The following is a 22,437-nucleotide window of genomic DNA, read 5'->3' as shown; positions in this document are numbered from 1 at the left end:
ATGCTTCCTGAAGGGCATAGATTGACTTCACCCACCAGTTTGCTGGCTGGTCCTGACCTGTGATCTTAACCTGGTCCTCTGGTTGCTTATGTGTCCTCCTTTCAAACTGCTGGCCACTTGCCCTCTCCTCTACCTCACCTGAAAAGTGGCCTTTCTGGTGGCCGTCACCACTGCCAGAAGGGCATCTGAACTCCAGAACTTTGTGGCTGAGTCCTCATACATGGTGTTCCATAAGGACAAGGTCCAACTTTGCCTTCACTAGGTGTTTCTGCTAAAGTGGTCTCCAGGTTCCAAGTTATTCAGGACATTTTCCTGCCTGTGTTCTATCCTAAACCTCATAGCTCCCAGTGGGAGCAACAGATGCACTCCCTCAATGTGAGATGGGCACTTTTCTTCTATATTTACTGGAAGAAGCCCTTCTGTAAGACCACATAGCTCTTCATGCCATCACTGAGTGCATGAGGGGGCTCCCAGCATCATCGTAGCACATCTTCTCTTAGATCTTGTCCTGTACACAGGCCTGTTATGACCTTGTGAAAGTCTCCCTGCCACCTGGGACGGGGCACATTGCGCAGGCATCCTCATTTGCCTTCCTGGTGCATATGCCTTTCCAGGAGATATCTCATGTTGCATATATGGTCCTCTGTGCAGTCCTTCATGTCTCAGCATGCCATTGTGCAATCTAGACAAGACATAGCCTTTGGGGCTGCTGTCTTGGAGTCAGCCATACGTTGACTCCGACTCCCACTCCTGGGTTTAGCTTGGGAATCACCTAACTTGAATAGATATGAGCAAGCATTCAAAGAAGAAAAAATGGTTACTTTCCATTGTAACCATTCATCTTTTGAGATGTGTTGCTCATATGTATTTGAAACCCACCCTCCTGCCCTGCTGTCAGAGTGGCTGGCAAGAAGGAACTGAGGGGTGCTGGGTCATATATATGCTGTGCGCATAGGTGCCACTTCATGGGTTTCCCCAGCTGGCTAGTTGCTAGGGAAAACTTTCTGACAGCCATGCACGTGCGTGCATACACAGACACACCTGACTCGAATAGATGTCAGATGAACAGAAAGTCCATACCAATCTGCAATGGTCATTCTCTGTGTTTATGATGCCTAGGTGAGGGACACTGTAGAGTACCATATGTCCCCATTGTGAAAAAGCTCTGTGCCAGAACAAGAAAGGCAACAGAGCTTCAAGTCAAGCTGTTCCTGAAAGAAAAATCTATGAGGCCAGTCTCATAAAACTGAATAGAATGCTGCCCTCATCTTAAAGGGTATGAAATTGACACCCCCACCCTAACCCCCCCCCAAAAAACCCCCACCATTCCCAGAGTGCTTCCCAGGCTTAGCTGCCCAGCCTAAAAAAATTCCAAAATGCTTTTTGTTGAAAATCCTCTCTCTCAAGGTTCTTTGAATATTATCCTGATCTTGAATAACTAAAAAGTAATTTACAGTGTAGTATGTTAACATTTTATTGTAACTTTGCACTAATAAAAAGCTCAGGATGAACATATGTAACCACTAATGTCAAACAAGTTTGTGCATGGTGAAGCTGAACCATGCCGCTGCTGCTGGCATGTGTCCTAACATTACTGCATTACTGTTTTTTTCAGAGGGGTAGCCATGTTGGTTTGTTTCATCAAAATAACCAGAAGTACTGTGGACTATTGCATCAGATGAAGTAGGGTCTGTCCCATGAAAGTATATGCCCAAATACATTTGTTAGTCTTCAATGTGCCACAAGCCTCCTTGTTGTTGTTTATTGCTATTTATAGTCACTTTTGCTCAATGGCAGCTAGTACAAATATGTATATGGAAGCTGGGAATCACACCCATAGCCACGAGCATAGGTTGTCTAAATGTCAACATATTAACTATTTCACTGTACATTGAAGCATGTATAAAAGGAAATTAAGTATCATATCATTAAGATTTACACAATTTATTCTAGTGCTGTTTTGAAATGCATTTTGTGTGTAGCTGTGTTATTTCAAAATAAGCTATTTCAGAATAGTGCTTCCAGAATAGCATATTTCTAAATAAGGCTGCTGTGTAGATACATCCTAAGGTACTACAGGAGTGCTTGTTATTTGTGATGCTTTTGACAGTTTTTATGTCTATGGGGATGACTTTATTCATACACTATTTTAATGTTTCAAGAAGTCTCTCATACGTGCTCTGAAACAGTATTCTTTCCCTTAGGCCATGGGAAAACTCTGTGTTGTTTTTAATTGTTGTGAAAGTTTGGATTATCAGGTAAGTCATGTTATATTTTTTTCCTCAAATAGTTTAACATGATAGTACCGTGAAGGAAAATCAATGTAATTCCCTTTCAAATGACATACAGAAAAAAGGCTTATCCACTACTACTGTAGCTATAAACATAAGATTGCCAGTGCCATTTGCTCTTTTGGGTTTTTAATTAATGGAGTGATGTTATAAATTGGTAAGGAACTTATCTAAATAATTCAGAAATTCTTGGTCAATATCTGATTCTGAACACAGTCTTTCATCTATTATAACTTGGCTTTCAAAAAGAAAAATATTTCTTGTTTTTCCTCTTAGTTCTATTCTCCAAGTATAGCAATACATTTGTTTTGAAAATCATGATTAGAATAAAAATATGCAGGGAGGAAGTTATAGGGCCCAGGAGCTCAGTGCAGATCTGAAGCCAGAATGGGAATAGATTAGGGTCAGAACACCTTTGGTCTCGTTTTCTGTACCTTTAAGTAAGAAATGATTTTTCTCTTTTTTTCTCTCCCTGCCTTTGCTTAAAGAACATTAGTTTTTCAAGAATCATGATTGTAAGTCATCTAAAGCTCCAGCTATTAATACAAACTTCTGTTTTTTCCTTTTTTAAGATGATGGGAAAATTCTTCTGTGGACTAGTTCAGTCTGGAACCTGGTGTTGTTTTGATGAGTTCAATCGCATAGATATAGAGGTTCTGTCTGTAATTGCTTCACAGATTCAGACAATCAAGGCAGCAAAAGATAGCCATGTTGTCAGGTATCTGTTTTGATTTCCTCATTTCTTTTGCACGTAACAGTGCCTTTTGGGGGGCGGGGGGCGTGTAGCTCAGTGGCTTGAGCATTGGCATTCTAAACCCTGAGTTGTGAGCTCAATTGTTGAGGAATCCAAGGGGTCTGGGGCAAATAGAATAAAAAAAGAATTCTGTCAGGATGGTGCTTGGTCCTGCCAAGAGGATGGGGGTCTGGACTCAATGACCTCTCAAGGTCCTTTTCAGTTCTATGAGATGCATATCTCCATATTATGTTATATATTCCGTCTAGAAATGTGCTTGAATTTCATTTCCTGTTCCACACAATGGTTGATCCTTTATCTAAGGTGACAGACCCTTCAACCACCCCTTAAGAGTTCTGCGCTTCCAGGCAGCTCCTTGTGGGCCTCAGAGTTTCACAGAGGCCCCTTTTGTTGCCCTGGGACTTCTGAAAGGCAAGGGTCTCCCTTTACCAAGCTATTTTCACCACAAGCCAATCTGAATTTGGGGTGGAGCAGGTCCCTCTCTGCCAGCTGTGCCCCAGTTGGTCCACCTTCCAGGGGAAGGGGTGGAGAGTCCAGTCCTGCCCACTGCCCTGGACTCTGTCTCAGGGACCCTCAAGAAGGAGGGAGCTGCTGGGATGGCTCCGGAGGTGCTGGAGCACCCGGGGGTGGGGGGAGAACTGCAGCCAAGGCCATGGGCAGAAAGCTTGCACGACCCTGGCGGGAGGGGGGTGGTGTTGCCTGCCAGAGGAGATGAAGGGCAGCCACAACTACCATGGCCAGCAGGCTGACCATGGCATCGATGAGGTGGTCCAAGCCAGGGAGCTGCTGGGGATCCATTTGCCTCTGTAATGGGCTTCTGGTCCATACACCAGGTCTACTCTGCTGCGATCAGCTTGGCAGGCCTCAGCAGCACGTGTAGGGAGGGGATATTTGTAAGGGACCCTTCAAGAGAACGCATGGACGGGGCTGCCAGAAGGGCTTGCCAGCCATGTAACCCAGTCCGTGGCATTTCTACTCCATTCTTTCAAAAGAGCCGCCAGGACTGTGGGGCCCCCTTTTCAAAAGAGCAGCTCGATCTTTCGATCCACTTTTTGTGTGTCGGTGTACTCTTTTGAAAGACTATCTTCCAGAGGATCCCTTCTGGAATATCTTCTTTCAGAAGAGTGCTATAGTGTAGACATAACCTTTGAGTGCAGAAGGTGGGGGCCTGCAATAACTTCTGGTTACCTACCACTAACTGAATACTGGGATGTCTAGGAAAGAGGGGTAGCCCTGCCATCCATCACAACAGCCAAAAGGAGCCCAGAAATTTGCTGTGTCTGAGGTGGGTGGCGGGGAGGTGGTTTTTTCATATCTCTGAGCTAGAAAGTTTCAGCACAGAATCTTGCCAGTATAGACCAGCCCTAACTTTCTGAATTTATTGCCAAAAATTGTTCATTACTGTAATATTTACTTAGAACATGTTGCTCTGTGGGGCCTTAGTTTAAAATTTACTGTAAAAATATTTCATTAGTTTGTTGCTGAAGATTATAAAATCACATCTCCTAAAAAAATCTCTGCATAGGTTTTAGATGCATAGAGTATTCATTTTCAGGCTTAAATGATTTGCTCTTCAGACATAGTTTTTAAATAAATTCTTCAAAAGACCACACTTATTTAAAATACACATTTTAATTTGAATTACTACAGAACAAAATATTTTCAAAGTCTTCCTGTCCTTTCTGCCCAGGCCTAATATCTTTCTCCCTTCATCTCTGCGCTCATTGAAGAGAATCCCAAAAAGGGACAACACCCCTTTTCTTCCAAAGAACTGAATAGTATCCCTGTTTCTGCTGACTATTTGATGTGTTAGTTTTTAAGAGACTCCTCCAGCAAAATCATTCCAAGTCAGATGTAAAAATCTTTCTGTTACCGCTAAAATATTTGCAGACATTTTTTTTACAGTTGATGAAATTTCATAAACATTTCTATTGTTGTGGAGCTCATACAAAATAAATTAGCCGTTTCTTTTTTCTAAAAGCAGTGGACATTGTTATGAACACACTAAACCTCTATTTCAGCAAGTTAAATATGTAGTAATCTGGAATGGTTCCTTAATGAAGATTTAAGAATAATTAGATGTAAAATTAGCTTCAAAATACTGATAAAGAAAATTAAAAACCAGAAGAGCTGCGTCATGTATTCCATAGTATTTAACATTGTATTCAGCAGAACAGCTGACTTGCCCTTTACTACAAAGTTTTTACAGATAAATCTCTGACAAATTCAGGGTATATCGGAAAGCCTATGACTGGCACTTTTTATTCCTAAGTGCAATGCTTTTAATTAGGTACCTTTTGCATGTCCATCCTTTGCCGTCTGGCATGCAATGGAAAACATGCTCAATTTTCTTTAGAAAGAAATTGCAGATGACTTTGTTTTCAAATGTTATTTGCTTCCTTTGGGTTCAAAGACTTGGCTGCAAGGGGGTGGGTAAGGAGGAGAGAGAAGAGAGGAGAGAGATCGGGGGTGGGGACCAGAACCTGAGGCAGAGCAGGGGTAAAGTACAGGCAGAGCCAAAGACTGGGGAGAGAGCCTACAGTGACCATGGTTACCAGGCCCTTGATTGCATAAAGCCACTGACCAGAATACTCCTGGTATATTATCAAAACAGAAAAGCAGTCACGTAGCACTTTAAAGACTAACAAAATAATTGAGTAGGTGATGAGCTTTCCTGGGACAGACCCATTTCTTCAGATCATAGCCTTACTAGAATAGACTCAATATATAAAATACAGAGGTCCAAAAATTGTTATCAAGGTTGGCAAATGAGAAGAGCAGAGGGCTGGAGGAGGGTGGATGCGGGAGGTGGGGGTTAAAGTGATGGTATCTCCAGAATAGATATGTGGACAAAGTTGGCAACGGGGCTTGTTGCAAGGAAAAGTTCCAGGATTAGTATTATTGTGGTATAGCCTGTGGTTGCTAGTGAGAATCCTTGCAAGGTTGAGTGGTTGTCTGTGGGAAAGAACAGGCCTGTCACCTAGGGCCTTCTGGAGTGTGGCATCATGATTTAGGATAGGTTGTAGTCCTTCTTCCAACACACCTATGAACATCGGTCTGACTCGTTTGACCTCCACTACCAACACCAAAAGAAGAGCTTTGTGGTCTCTCCCTGACAGCCATAATGAAAGTCTGGATTTCTACATTCAGTGCTTCCGCAACAGTGCACAGACTAATAATACATGCAAACAATACCAAATGAGACAGTCTCAACTATGCAGAACACTATGCTGTCCAGAGTCTCAAAAATAACCTGGACATTATAATCTAACCAGCTGACAAAGGGGGGTGCTATTGTTGTCATGACTAAATCAGACTATGAACAGGAGGCAGTCAGACAACTCTCCAACACCATATTTTACAAACCTTACTCCTCTGACCCCGCTTTGGAATTCCAAAAGAAACTATGCCATCTACTTAAGGAACTGCCTGCTTCTAACTTGGGACCTTATTCACTCAGACACACCATCTGAGTCCCAATAAATGGATTATTCTGTTTACTTCCTAAAATCCACAAATCTGGAAACCTCCAACATCCTATCATTCCGGGTATTGGCACCCTTACTACCAGCTGTCCAGTTATGTAGACTCCCTCCTCAAACCCTACGCCAACAACACTCCAAGCTATCTCCAAGATACCGCTGACATGCTGAGGAAATTACAAAACTTTGGAAAACTTCCTGACAACACCATATTTACCAGCATGGACGCAGAGGCTTTCCACACTAATATTCCACATGAAGGTAGACTACGAGCGATCAGGAATACCATCCCTGATATTACCACAGCTAATCTGGTGTCTGACCTCTGTGACGCTTCTCACCCACACTTATTTCAGATTTGGGGACAATTTATACCTCCAGATTAGTGGCACTGCTATGGGCACCTGCATGGCCGCAAAATATGCTAATATATTTATGGCTGACTTAGAACAATTCCTCAGCTCTCATCTCCTATTACCCCTCCTTTACTTATGATACATAGATGACATCTTTATCATTTAGACCCATGATAAAGAGACTCTGGAAGAATTCCGCAGAGACTTTAACAATCTGCACCCCAACATGAACTCATGCCTTGACCGCTCCACACGAGAGAGACATTTCCTGGGCACTACTGCACATATCACTGATGGCCTGATCAATACCATTCTCTGCTGGAAACCCACACACCGCTACACTTACCTACATGTTTCTAGCTTCCATCCTGCATGCATGGTATGATCCATCATTTACAGTCAAGCCCTGAGGTATTATCGCATCTGCTCTGATCCAACTGACAGAGACCAAAAACTACAAGATCTCCACCAAATATTCATAAACCAGAATTACCCACCAGGAAAAGCAAAAAAAAAAAAATCAGTAGGGCCAGACAAATACCCAGAAACCAACTACTCCAAGATAGGCCCAAAAAAGCCAATAACAGAATACCATCTGTCACTACCTACAGCCCCCAACTCAAACCACTGCAATGCATCATTAAAGACCTACAACCTCTCCTAAATCATGATGCCGCACTCCAGAAGGCCCTAGGTGACAGACTGTTCTTTCCTATAGACAATCGCTGAACCTCAGAAGGATTCTTACTCACAACCACAGGCTATACCACAATAATACTAATCCTGGAACTTTTACTTGCAACAAGCCCCGTTACCAACGTTGTCCACATATATATTCTGGAGATGCCATCGCTGAACCTAACCACATTAATGACAGAATCACAGGCACATTCTCCTATTCCTCAACTAACATCATATATGCCATCATGTGCCAACAATGCCCACACAACATGTATATAGGACAGACTGCAAACACTCTTTGTCAAGGAATGAATGGGCATAAAACAGGCATCTAAAATCTTCAAATACACAAACCTGTCAGCCAGCACTTTAATGGAGTGGGCCATTCTGTTAAAGACCTGAGAATCTGTGTTCTACTGAAAAGGGAGTTTAACAGCCATCTACAGAGGGAATGCTCAGAACTAACAGTCATATTCAAATTTGACACATTAACATGTAGTTTGAACAGGGAAAGCTACTGCCTGACCCATTACAAGGACTCTTCTACATACTTTGATGTTTTTATCTCTTAACTCCCACAACCCGTCCCTCTGCTTTTCTGATTTGCCAACCTTGATAAAAAATTTTCTGTTTTGTCAGCCTTGATAACAATTTTTGAACCTCTGTGCTTTATATATTGAGTCTGTTCTGGAAAGGCTATGATTGGAAGAAGTGGGTCTGTCCCACAAAAGCTCATCACCTAATAAATTATTTTGTTAGTCTTTTAAGTGCTACATGACTGCTTTTTTTGTTTTGATAGAATACAGACTAACACGGCTATCTCTCTGTCACTCATAGTAATATTTATGAAAGTTGAATCTACATGCTATAGGGCGGGGTCTGCAACCCCTGGCATGGGTACCAAGAGTGTCACACAAGATGATTTTTATTGGCACATGAAGCAGGAGCTCAGCCCTCCTCCACCCTGCCTGCGGGTTAATAAAAGACCAGCTAATGCTACCATTCACCACCTAAATGGCAAACTCTGCACCTTTAATTTATTTATTAATGATGCTGTTGTAAGTTGGACTATCAGTTACTTTAAAAAGTGCCGTTAGCATTGGACCCTACATAAAGGGTCAAAAGATTAGATTTCGGCACTCTGCCGTGGAAAGATTGCTGTTCCCTGCTATGGGTCATAGACTGCAGTAATAGATGCGCTGGCCTTTCCTGCCCTGCAATGAAGGATTTTTACCCTAACAGAGATTCTCTGTGAAAGTCTATTTATTGGGCTTTGTCCTTTGTTCCAGGCTTGTTGCAGAGTCAGTTATCTTTTTTGTCATTCTCATAATTTTTGTCATCCTCATAATTTTGCTTAGTTTCTATGCATTTTAAGGCTCTTTATCTTTTTAATATTCATGTTACCACACATTACATTATCCACATATTACATTATTATTATTATTTAAATTAATTATTTAAGTTTTTAGAAATAACTTTTCTTTTTTCCCCTTTTTTTTGGTAAATGATTCATAATTTGCTTTGTAACAGATTTGTGCTGGAAGGAAAAGAAATCCGTATCAATACATCCTGTGGAATCTTTATTACTATGAATCCTGGGTAAGTGACAATAAACGCTTTACTTGTTTGAGAATGCTGCAGCATGAGCTTTTGTGCCTCATATTGATTAAGCAGTTGGCTGCTTTTTTGCCATCAGTTTATGTTCTAGATCAGTTAGCATATTTGTTTATTTATTAACTAAAGAGTTACTCTCTTTCTTCTATAATTTATTCCAGGACCCAAAAGGAATGATGAAACTTTTTTTCCTAGTGTGTTCATCATCTGCCCCTTAAGGCTCTGTATGTTGCTTTTGAACATAAATTATTTTCCCTAATAAACTAGTGCACCACATTTTTCCTCTTTCACAAAATATTTTCTGTATCTTCTGTGTCACAAATTGATCATTCTTGCTCCCCCATTTCCCTCTTCCTAGTGACAACAGTTATTACTTATTCCCTATCAAATGGGCTTATAACTATAGAATAGCATATACGTCTTCTGCCTGTCTCCTCTTATCAGGCTGTTAGTAGGTTATATGATTCTTCTTCTAATAAAATCCGTGAAACTGTGTGTGTTCTTCATCCTTAAACCTTTGGCAATTCCTTGTCTCTGCAAGTGATGCCTGGGGTAGTCAATAGGTAGACTCTGGGCCAAATCTGCACCACCAGTTGCTTTTGAATGAAACGTGGCATTTTTATGCAATTATTGTCATAATTGTTCCTATTCTTATTATTTTCTCTGGAGTCTGAATTTTGACTATACCTAGACCATAAGAACTGGACGTTGATAAAAAATACAGATAGACGTACCCTTGTTTACTCCATGACCTCCCCTGCTTGTCCAGTTGCATCTCTTCAATCAATTTCAGATGTTGCTGCCAGAATTATCCTTTTTACTCACCATTATTGATACGTTCATGTTTAAACCCCTTTATACAGTAAACCCTAGAGTTATGTGGGGGTTGCGTTTCTGCAACCCCCCATGTAACTTGAATTTTTGTGTAAGTCGAGGGCAGATGGGATGCAAGCTGCAGCCTGGTTCCCAGCTCCCCTGGATTTGTAGGGGCTGGGAAACTGACCAGCCCAGCAGGACTGGTCTATTTCCTGGCTCCCAGAGTGGCAGGGAGCCAGGGACCAAGGGGCAACCAGGTTCCCATCTCCCCCACCGCTTGCCTCTTGCGGGACCTGGGAAACTGAGTTGGTCAGCTGGTCAGTTTCCCAGGTCCAGCAAGTGGCAGGGATCTGGGAAGCTGGCAGCAGCCTGGCTCCCAGCTCCCCTCTGCTCCTTAGAGCAAGGAAACTAACCAGGGCTGCTGCCCTGCTCAGTTTCCCAGTTCTGCAAGCAGAGAGGAGCCAGAATCTAGGGTTTCTGTTGGGGGTGGCAGCCCTGAGTCAGGCTGCCATCCCTGACAGGAACGTTTTTTTTCCCCTGCTTCTGTCAGGGACGGCAGCCTGACTCGCAGCTGCTTTCCTTGACAGCAGTAGCTGCTGCTCCTGACAAGAGCAGGAAACTGCTCCTGTCAGGGGTGACAAGAGCAAGGCTGCCACCCCTGACAGGAGTGGTTTCCCTGCTTCCAGCAGGGATGGCAGCCTGACTCGCAGCTGCCAAGCCTGACAGGAGTGGTTTCCTGCTGCTGTCAGGGGTGGCAGCCACAGTAATCCAAGACCTGCAATTGGATTGCTGGTTACTCAAGATGATCCAGTCGTTCCACGAAGACATGAGAGGAACCATCCAATATGACGGTGCATTATCGGATGCTTTCAGAATCAGGAGCGGCGTCAAACAAGGATGCGTGCTTGCTCCGACGTTGTTCGGGATCTTCTTCGCACTCCTCCTGAAGCATGCCTTTGGATCTTCAACAGAGGGCATCTTGCTGCACACAAGATCTGATGGGAAGCTGTTTAATCTTGCAAGGCTGAAAGCTAAGTCTAAGGTGCGGGAAGTCCTCATCAGAGACATGCTGTTCGCAGACAATGCTGCTGTAGTGTCTCACACAGAAGACAAGCTTCAAAAACTGCTGGATCAGTTCTCCAAAGCATGCAAGGACTTTGGGCTTACCGTCAGCCTAAAGAAGACAAACGTACTCGGTCAGGATGTTGCTGAATCCCCATCAATCAGCATTGACAACTATATGTTAGAGGTTGTCCACGAGTTCGTTTACCTCGGGTCCACCATCACTGACACCCTGTCATTGGAGACTGAGCTAAATAGGAGGATTGGAAAAGCAGCCACAACTCAGCAAGAGAGTGTGGAATAACAACAAGCTGTACACTCACACCAAAATGTAAGTCTACAGAGCCTTCATCCTCAGCACCCTCCTTTATGTCAGCGACACTTGGACCCTGTATGCCCGCCAGGAAAAGAAGCTGAACGTCTTCCACTTGCTCTGCCTCAGGCGCATCCTTGGAATATCATGGAAGGACAGAGTGACCAACACCGCCGTCCTCGAGCAAGCTGGAATCCCAACCATGCACACCCTCCTCAGGCACCGTCGGCTCCGCTGGCTTGGCCACGTCCACAGGATGAATGATGGAAGGATTCCAAAAGACATCCTGTATGGTGAGCTAGCCTCTGGCAAAAGACCTCCCGGATGCCCCCAGTTGCGCTACAAAGATGTCTGCAAGAGAGACCTCAGAGATGTAGACATCGAGCTGGACAACTGGGAAGAACTAGCAGACGACCGCAGCAGATGGAGGCAGGGGTTACACAAGGGCCTTCAGAAGGGCGAGATGAGGGTCAGACAGCTAGCAGAGGAGAAGCGAGCACACAGAAAGCACACTAAGGACTTGCCAGACACCCACTACATCTGCAAGAGATGCAGCAAGGACTGTCACTCTTGTGTGGGTCTTCATAGTCACAGTAGATGCTGTAAATGAAGTCCTCAATTGAAACCATGAAGGGCACGATCCATAGTCTATGCAGACTGAAGGATGCCTATTACTATCTTAAAGGTTTACTGTGCTGAGTTCAAGTTATTTAACACCTCAAATCTGAGCTATTTATCCTCCATTTCAGCCTTTTTCTCTGTACTTCTCAGATCTTATTGTCTCATTTTGTCTCAAGTTATATACCTCACTGCTGGTTTGGTGATTTTCTCCAGGGTAATGTCACAAATCTGGCTGAATTCCCACTGTAGGACACTTGGCTGACTTCTGTGAGAGAACCCAAGTGTTGAATCCAGTTTGTCTTTAGCTTGGTGGAGCTGGATGGAGTTTAGTCCCTGTTGTGACTTTGGGAATACACTCCAGGTGCAGTCTGCAGGTCTGGCATACCATTTGTCAGCGGGGAGCCTAATGCCCCAGTTGCCCAGGCTCTGAAAACTTAATGCCATTTTCCCAAAGCCTTTCAAGCAGCTTGAGCACATTCTCTAGAATGTCAGCAGATGTCTAAGTCTTTTGGCTTGTAGTTTCCCTTTTCAAGGATACATGATAGTGAAAGCCGGGAAATAGATGGACTTTGCATGGGATACAGTTTCTTATTACACTTCTTGAGGAATTCTGCACCTTAAATTCTGCAACAAAAATTTGAAACTTCCATGTATAGTATCACCAAATTCTGCAAAATTCTGCATATTTTATTTGTTAGAATAACACAGTTTAACCAAAGCAGCTTTGATAATTTTGGTCATGTATTTCAAAATACCTGTCAGCAAGCATGCCAGTAACCATACAGAAGATAAAAGAGTGATTTTTTTCTGCATATTAGACTCCTTATTAATCATATTAATACAGAACTCTGAGTAATTTCAACTATAATATAGAACCATATTTCCTGCACCCCTCAAAAGCAGTGCAAAGGTTTGGGTAATCAGGAGTAAGTAATGGAGGAGCTGAGACAGAGGAAATTGCTGCGTAGGAGCTGGGGTATGAACTTGGAGGGTTGCTGGGGATGAGTAGGAAAAGTATGGAACAAGGTTTTTTGGGGCATCAGGGAGAGAATGTTAGCAAGCTTTTTCCGTGAAGATGCTGACTGACCCGCTCATCTCTGTAATTCAGTCAGGCATATCTGCTGTGTCCCTATGAGTCCCTTTATCCCCATTTGTCCTTACACCCCCTGTCCACATGAGTCCCTCCTCCTCCTCTCAGACACCCACTCCCTCCATCCTTGTGTGGCCCTGTACCCGTCACCCATTCCACGTGTGTCTGTGCTTCTAACCAGCCACTTTCCATCACTGTGGCTCTGCAACCTCTCCTCCTGTCCCCATGTATCTTTATGCCCCCACTCAGACACCTTCTTTTCCTTGTAACTCTACACTGCCACCAGAGGTGCTGATGGGTGCCTCACCCTTTGATCTGTTCCAGGCCCTGCCCCCATTTTAACCCCTCATCCAATCTCCCACCCATGTCCCACCCTCTTCCTGCGCAGTTCCATCCTCCACCCCTGCGCATGCTGAGTCTTGCTCCTCCCCACTTCCTCCCAACCTCCTGCCTGCACACCATGAAACAGCTGATTGTGGTGAATGGGAGGCACAGATAGGAAGGATGAGGCACTGATTGGTGGGACCTTGGGCAGGGGAGAGGCACTAGAAGAGTTGGGAGGAGTTGAAAGGGTAGTTGCCAGCGAGTGCTCAGCACCATCTTGTTTCGTGCATGATCCAATATGGGAGTATCCACAGAGTCTGCACTTTTGGTCCCCGTCCCTTCTGCACATGTAGCTATGCACCTCCCTTGCCTATGTTGTCATGTGACTCCACTCCCATTCAGCCACAGTTCCAGCCTGTCTTCCCCCATTGGCCTTTATGAGCCCTATCTTATTACCCAGTAATTGTCTCTAGGTATGTCTGTCTCCCCATAACCTGATAGGCACTGTGAAGAAGGTACTACCACCTTTTTCTCTTTCCTATCTAGCTGGGAGATGCTGCTCTGTTCTAGCACCACAGCATCCCCCTAGTGGACAAATTCCAGAACTGTAGTAACATTCTGGAAGAATCAGAGAGGTAGCCATGTTAGTCTGTAGCTTTGAGAACAACAAGAAGTCTTGCGGCACCTTATAGACTAACAGATATTTTGGAGCATAAGCTTTCGTGGGCAAAGACCTGCTTCATCAGATGCATGATTGGGGGGGGGGTGGTTTAAAGACTCTGAAACCACCCACCCCACTCATGCATCTGATGAAGCAAGTCTTTGCCCACAAAAGCTTATGCTCCAAAATATCTGTTAATCTATAAGGTGCCACAAGACTTCTTGTTATTCTGGAAGAATGTTTTCGCAGATACAGACTAACACAGCTAACTCTCTGACGCTTATACCACTGCAAGTTTGCCTAATTAATAGGCCATGCATATTTTTAAATTTTTTCACAAAAAGCATGAGAAGTCCTGTGGCACCTTATAGATTAATAGATTTTTCTGGAGCATAAGTGTTCATGGTCACATGCATCTGATGAAGTGGATCTTTGCCTACAAAAGCTTATGCTCAAAAAATCTGTTAGCCCATAAGGGGCGGGACTTCTTGTTGTTTATGCAGGGTTGTAGAATTTCACCAAGAGTAAAAATTTCTCTTTAGTAAGTAACATAGGAAATACAGATTTACATAAAATAATCAACACACCTGTGCATGTATCACTGCCTCAAACTTCTCTTCCTCTGGAGAGTTCTTTCGACTTGGTGAGAAAAACCCACTGTCAGTGTTTGTATCAGGAATGCTCCCTCTCGGCCAGTGCTCAGCTACAGATGAATACCTGAAGGTTAAAGGACTTTTGCTGGCATTGTAAAACTAGAGTCCCAAACAGGACCCCAGGTCAAAGAACTCATAGTCTGGAAGCAGTTTGTATGTAGCCTTGCGCTGGCAGTTGGAGACTGGTTTGAAGACACTGACTAGGAGTCCTAGAAGATGCAATCCATTTTATGGAGGTCATTCAAGGGCTCTCTATTGCAGAAGTAATCACTTCCTACACACTGGAGAAAGAAATGAATTGATCATCCAGGGTGGAAGCAGTCAATTTTGGGTAAACTCCAAGAAAGATGAGATACTTACTGCAGGAATGGCTAATAAATCTTACGGGGGGGGAGGTGTTCCAAATTTTGGTAATTCATCATGGGCTAGCTTTGGGCCCCTGAAAGGAACAGGGCTTCAGGCAAAATGAGTGAGGCTGGGGACCAGAGAGGGAATGCATATGAATGAGAGAGACGGTGTCTATGAGACTAAGCGTTATACAAATTGTATGTGTATCTGACAGTCGTGTATGTGTGTAAAACTGTGTGTTTGACTGTAACTGTTTGTGGCATAGGGACAGGGTGTAGCACACGGAGTTTGTGTGTGCTCGCTGCTGCTAGGTAGGTTTCTGAGAGACTCGATGTGCTGTCTCAGGGAAAGTTGTCCTCTGTTGTCTCTTCCCTGCTCTCCCCTCCCTCACTTGTTCTGCAGAGATGGAGGATACATGTGGGAAGTGTGTGAGCGTGTGCGTGGGAGAGAGAGAGCAAGCACTGGCGTTTGGAGAAATCCTAGAAACAGTGTACTACTGTCTCTTAAGACAGACGTTCATCTCAATTATTCACGGTCCGTACTTCAGACAGGAGCTGCTCCAGTGTGAATATCCCTCTTCCCAACCTCTGCTCTGCAGAGATGGGATAGGGATGCCCTAACTTCAGCACTCCCTTCTGCTACCCACTCTGTACAGCTAGCAGGAGGAGGCTGGGAGCTACTTAACTGCAGGCTGGAGCAGTGTGAGGGAGGGGCAGCTGAACACATGCTGACAGCTGTAAAGTGTGCACGTTTTGCGAATAAGCTGGGCAGGTCAGATTTTGCCCACTCCTGACTTAACGGTTCATTGGACAAAATAGGTGACTGGTGCCTCTCACAGGGCCCTGTGGTGGTAGTTCCATAATATTAAATGCCCTACTAATCCCAAAGCAATGCAGGAATTCAGGTCTAGTGAAACTTGACAAAAAGGCGCATAAGGCTGGTAGAGACAAAGGCTGCGTCTACACTACAAAATAAATTCAAATTTCAAGGCTGTATCTTGATATTAAAAAGTGACTATCTTCATATGTAATACTGTTATGTCTCAATAAATTGAGTTAATGCTGATTACAGAATATCTACACTACAGGAATGCAACTTTGTGCAGATGCAGACAAGAGAATATTGTACAAAAAATGTCCTGGGAAAACTCTTGATTTCAGCAACCAAGAAACACTGACCTTTAAGAATTGGGTTGCGGTCAGAAATTTTTCTGGAAGCAGATAGTGGGAACAGTAGAGAACATAGTGGCAGGGGAAATGTGTTCCCATTATACATCCATGGAGAAGGTGTACAGTAACCCAGCATGACTGTAGAATTGGCTGCTGCTGGGAATCAGGTGAGAGATGGCGTTACGTATATCTCCATCTCCTTTACATTGCTGTATTGAGCTGAGACTGGATGTTCATTCCTGAAGTCTTAGAGAAACTAACATTCTGTAATGGGATTAGGTGGATGCAGCCTAGGACTCTAGGATCACTTTGCCCCCTTAACTCCAGTCAGGGCTGTCTCTCACAATGTTTTGCTAGTGACAAGCAGTGAACCCCTCCAGGTTTTGTTGTAACTCAGCACAGCCACATGTGGAGCCCCACACTCAGCTTGATTGCATGCACACTTCCAAAGCCAAAGCCACTCATGAAATCACACAGACAAGGGCACTAGTCATATGCTCCCAGTTCCCAGCTGTGTACCTCACGAATATACCATCTTGTGCATTTCAGTGCCTTTTCTTGAGCAATTAAAGTTCATGAATTGTTTCACCACTTCATCAATGGAAAATGGGTATACACCAACCTTTGCAAACCTGAGCAGATTTACCAAGTGCTTCACATAAAATTGTTATGCTTATAAGAACAACACAGGATCTTTTTAGGGGAAATCAAAACAATGGTCCGGATCTTAGCAGGATGGAACCCAGAGAACTATTGCGAAGTTGCCCACTCATAGTCTTCAGCTCTTAATCAAGTCTATGGGCTTTGCAGAGTTATGTTGGCAATCAATTATATTTACACCACCATTTATCTTCATGTTATTTTGCTGACCTTTGAACATTTGTGCTTTCAGGGTGTTTACCCCATAGGTATTTAAGCTTAGCTTAGCTGATCTTAGCTTAAGTTTACCCCATAGGTATAAAGTGGCAGGTCCAGCAGCACTAGCATGATCATCAGCATCTGGGAGGATGAAAACATACCGCAGGACCTCCGCGATGCTATTATTGTCTCCCTTTTCAAGAATAAAGGCAGGAAAGCAGAATGTGGAAACTACAGGGGCATATCCCTCCTCTCTGTTGGAGGGAAGATGATTGCCTACATCATCTTGAACCGCCCAATAGCCAGTATTTCTGAGGCAAATCTACTTGAAAGTCAATGTGGTTTTCGACCTGGCCAGAGCACAGTTGACATGGTGTTTGCTGTCAGACAAATACAAGAGAAGTGCATTGAACAGAACATGCACCTGTATGCTGTCTTCATAGGTCTGACAAAAGCGTTTGATACCATCAACAGGGAAGCCCTTTGGACCATTGTAATACAGCTTGGCTGCCCAAGAAAATTTGTCCAGATTATATGCCTTTTCCATGATGGCATGACAGGCAAAGTACTGTCTGATGGAGCCACATGAGCCCCATTTAACATCACCAACAGCGTGAAACAAGGATGTGTTGTCACTCCTGTCCTGTTTAACCTGTTCTTTGCACGAGTCCTTAACCATGCAATGAAAGATCTGGACCGAGGTATATACTTGAAATACCGGTATGATGGTTCACTTTTTGACCTCTGTCGCCTGAATGCAAAGACTAAGACAGTGCAGAAACTCCTTTGTGAGGCACTCTTTGCCGACGACTGTGCCCTTATGGCTCACACTGAAAACGATCTTCAGCACATTGTCAACAAGTTTGCTGAGGCCTCGCAACTCTTCGGACTAACTATCAGCCTCAGAAAGACAGAAGTTCTCCATCAGCCTGCACCTGGATCAAATGCTCCTGTCCCAAGTATCTCCATTGACGGCACTCAGCTTAAAGTAATGGAGAACTTTAAATACCTGGGTAATGTCATATCCAGTGATGGATCACTGGATAATGAGATCAATGCACAAATATCCAAAGCAAGCCAGGCACTTGGCTGTCTGCGTGTCAAAGTTCTAAATCGTCACAACATCCGGATGTCAACAAAACTGCTTGTGTAAAGAGCTGTTGTTCTCTCATCTCTTTTGTATGGCTGCGAAACGTGGACACTATATAGGCGTCACGTCAAGCAGCTCAAAGCATTCCACGCGCGCTGCCTCCGTAACATCATGAAGATCCGCTGGCAAGACAAAGTGCCCAATCTTGAGGTCTTTGAGAAAGCCCAGATGACAAGCATCGAAATGATGATTATGAAGTCACAACTACGTTGGACTGGTCATGTCAGCCGCATGGATGCCAACAGAATCCCTTGCCAGCTTCTGTATAGTGAACTCTCCCAGGGCATCTGGCGTATAAGTTGTCCACAGAAACGCTACAAGGATACCATCAAAGCCAATCTGCAGTACAGCAGCATCAAACCTAGGGACCCTGAGGATGCCGCCAGTGGCGTGCAACAGTCAGAAATATCTGCATTGCCTTTGAGGAAGACCACTGCCAGCGTCTATAAGAGGCACGCAAACGATGTCACAGAGCATCAGCAATGCACAACCCACTGATTGCAAACTTCCCATGCACCATCTGTGGCAAAATGTGCACCTCTAGAATTGGCTTATACAGTCACCAGAGGGCACACCATGAGACCAATAACAGATGATCTGCACAGATTTGTCATAATTGGATCGATGGACTACCATTATTTAAGCTTATCTGCCTGTTCCCAGGGATTGGAGGGCACTTGCTTCACCTCTTGGACAGGTTAGGTGACATGTACGTCTTACAGGGGTGTTCATTGTAATCGAAGTATTTACATGATCTTCCAATGCCTCCAGGATCCTGGTTCCTACTTTTTAGTATATATGACCCTAAAATAACCTTCAAACTTGTCTGTTTAACACACTCATTCTACTCTCATACCAAATATTATTATTAAAAAGTACAGAACTATTTGTAATTAGTAATCTTGGAGTTCTGCAACAGCTATTGCTTACATAAACAAATCCTATACTAAATAGTAACCACAATCAACCGATCATGAATTACATCAGCAAACCCTATAGCATGTGGTGGTCGTAATCACTAGGGCCATTCTGGTCCTTTCCTGTCTTGACATCACTGACAAACACAAACATCTGGTATGATGCATCTCTACTAACAGCCCTAAAGTTGTTCGTTTCTGCTGGTCAAAAAGGGTAACCAGCAGGATGTTTGTTTTTTTTAAAAAAAAAAAAAGAAAAAAAAGGAAAAAAGAAAAAAGGCAAACATTACTGCTTTCACAAATATTTAAAATTTACTATTGCTAGCATTTAATCCTTACAACCTCCCTGGTAAATATAAATAGTAAAACAAGTATATTGATTACAAATGATAGATTTTTAACTGATACATAAAAACTCAGAGTAATTACCAAAATAAACTATAAGTCTAAGGTTTAAAGCTTAAATCATATACTAAACAATATTTATATCAAACAATGGTTTCAAACCAATGGATCTTATAGTCCTTAATGTTATAGGTTGTCTCTTAAAACTTGGCCAGTCTCTGTTGAAATCTGTCTTCTTGGCATGCATGTTGCTTGTAGCATAGGTTGGGGAAGGTGAAAAGGCAAAACATGGTATCCCTGTGATCTGTTTTATACCTTTAGTCTGTGTGTTAAAGAACCTAAGTCCAGACATGTCTGGTCTGGCATTTCTGAGTCACTGGGCAAGGAAGAGCATTTTCCGTGTTGTGGCCTTGTGCAAGTGAGTCATTGCATTGTAGCTCACTTGTTGGACAGTGGCAGTTGATGGTTGTTTCCCACGTGCGTGGGAGCTGGGTGTTGATTGTCTTTGGGGAGCTGGTATCTGGATATTTCCCAAACCCACAGCATATTTTCATGGCAATAATACAACACAATTCTCATATGGGATTACAGGGTGATCCTCTGGGGTTGTAGCATGTCACACACCCTTTACCTCAGGACCTTTGGGGAGACATCCCAAAAGAATCATTTGAAAAGCTTTTTTCCTTTTTAAGCACCTCTGGTTTTTCACTTCTCAATTCTCAAGGGACAAGTCCTGGAAAGAGAAATAACTAGAAAGGTGAGGAGTGAGTGGGGCTTTTCCCTCTGGAGGCAGTAATGGAGACCACAAAGTCTGTAGTGAATCCAGGCAAGGCGGAAGATGCCAGGGAATGTTCTTCCATGAATCCAGATGAGACACCCCTCTGCAGCTGACCCAAAAAGGCTCAGATTTCTGTGTGGAACAAAGCAATGACATGAAACTTTGAGTTGGGCCTTCAAACAAGTAGCAGTGATCAACCATATGGGGGTGGACTTTCCTTCAACCCTCAAAGGCATGCCACTGACCCTTCTTTGTCCTTGAGATGAACTTGTTATATTATATAGACCAAGACAAGGGATGTTAACCTAAGTACTGATGCCTGGCCTTGCTTCAGCCACAGCTGAGGGATCTCTGCACTGGCCCCAGCTTTGGAGTCCTGCCATGGCCTGGGTCCCACCATCCAGCCCACTAGCCCCTCTGTGGCTGGAGTTGTCCCAGCCCAACATGATTGGCTGGAGTTAACTGGCAAGGACTGGTTAACCAGTTTATATACCTAGTAAACTTCGGTAGAGGAGGCAGGCCAAGGTTTAAGGGACAAATCTGTATCTGCAATATCCAGTGGGGTGAGAAAAACTGCTTAGTCTAGTTGTTGCCCAGTCTAATCATGCTGAAAGATTAGACTGCATATTTATATTTTATTTTGCTAACTAATCTTTCTTTTGCCTGTCACCTAATACCATTTAAAATCTATAGTAGTCAATACCTGTATTTTACTGTTCTATCTTTACCAGTGTGTTTTGCCTGAAGTATTTGGTAAATTTACTCAGGGGTTTACAAAGGCTGGTGTATATCTGCTTTCCACTGGTGAAATGGTGACTCAATAAATTAGACAATATATTCCTGGGGTGCAATGCTGGGATTTGAGGGGCTTTGGCTAGTTCCTTTCTCTGTGTGAATAGTCTGAGGGGTAGCTATGTTAGTCTGTAGATTCACAAACATCAAGCAGTCTTGTGGCACTTTAGAGACTCACAAATTTATTAGGTCATGAGTTTTCTTGAGTAAAACATTTCCTTAAATGTAGAAAATGGAGTGGAAAAATAGAATCCAGGGTTTATGTATCAGGGAAGGATGAAGGAAAGGGAAAAAAGGATTACCTGTCACTAGTAGGACCAATTAATGAAGCAAGTGGTTCTGGGAGCATTGATGCTATCTAGCTGGGTGTGGGGTCTCCACATGTGATTGTGCTGAGTGATAGGACCTGGAGGGGCTACTGCTGCTCACCAGCATGTCACTTAGAGACAGCCCAGGCTGGAGAGTGTTCAGGGGCCACAGCAGTCCCATAATCCCAGGGTGCACCCCAAGGGAACCCATCACACCATAAAGTTATATCATTGGTTTCTTCATCAGTCCTATGCACTTCTTTTTATGGGACGCTGGAGAAATACAAGACTCAGTCTAGGGGTCTTAGAAGACGTTGAAGAGTATTGTACATTTTGTCCCAACTGCAATTTGTGACTTCCAATGGAGTTGCATGGGATCCAGTAGTATCCTTCCCTTGATGAAGAACCTTTTAAAAAAATAGAAATCAACCTGATAAGCCCACAGAGAACAGTGCCTCTGGCCAACAGCAATATACTTGTCATCATAGACTGCGCCGGTTGATACCTGTAAGGCATACCATTCCAGTTTACAAGCACCAACCTTGTTAGTAATGAGATCTTCTTATCGTAGGAATCCCCAAGGAGCTCATGATAGACCAGAGAACTAATTTCATGTTATGGCAGATGAGAGGTCTGTGGTATATTGAAAGTCAAAGCGCTGTTTAACATTCACAAACAGATGGGCTAGTTAAAACATTTAAACAAGCATTAAAAGAAAATGCTCAAGAAATTCATCCTCCAGGACCCTGAAGACTGGACGAACTACTCACAGTGCTGTTTTTCGCCATCAGGGAAGTACTGCACCAGGATTTTCTGCATTTAAATTGTTTTCTTCTTCACCAGGTACAAAGGCCGTGTAGAACTCCCAGACAATTTAAAATCACTTTTTCGACCTGTCTCAATGATGGTACCAGATTATCAAGTCATTGCTGAAGTAATGCTATTTTCAGAAGGCTTCAAATCAGCGAAGTCACTGTCTGGGAAATTGGTCAGTCTTTACCAGTTGGCTTGCAATGAACTGTCACAACAGGTAAAGTATCATTTTCAAAAGGAT

At 43.5% G+C, this 22,437-nt stretch overlaps 1 protein-coding gene across 1 annotated transcript in view; it reads left to right on the top strand.

Moving 5' to 3' along the window:
- The window catches only part of DNAH14 (dynein axonemal heavy chain 14), a gene marked incomplete at its 5' end in the record, with an annotated part of 447,359 nt that overhangs the window by 150,500 nt on the left and 274,422 nt on the right, over positions 1-22,437 (top strand). The window contains 4 exons of the mRNA XM_074988409.1: positions 2,205-2,258; positions 2,864-3,009; positions 9,095-9,163; positions 22,227-22,413. Of these exons, the coding sequence (XP_074844510.1) occupies positions 2,205-2,258; positions 2,864-3,009; positions 9,095-9,163; positions 22,227-22,413 (456 nt within the window). The remainder of the gene's footprint in view (positions 1-2,204; positions 2,259-2,863; positions 3,010-9,094; positions 9,164-22,226; positions 22,414-22,437) is intronic.

The sequence above is a fragment of the Carettochelys insculpta genome, chromosome 3, assembly GCF_033958435.1.
Source record: "Carettochelys insculpta isolate YL-2023 chromosome 3, ASM3395843v1, whole genome shotgun sequence".
In the NCBI taxonomy this organism is placed as follows: Eukaryota; Metazoa; Chordata; order Testudines; family Carettochelyidae; genus Carettochelys; species Carettochelys insculpta.
The sequence above is the reverse complement of the archived record's forward strand: the minus strand, read 5'-3'. Positions and strand labels throughout refer to the sequence as shown.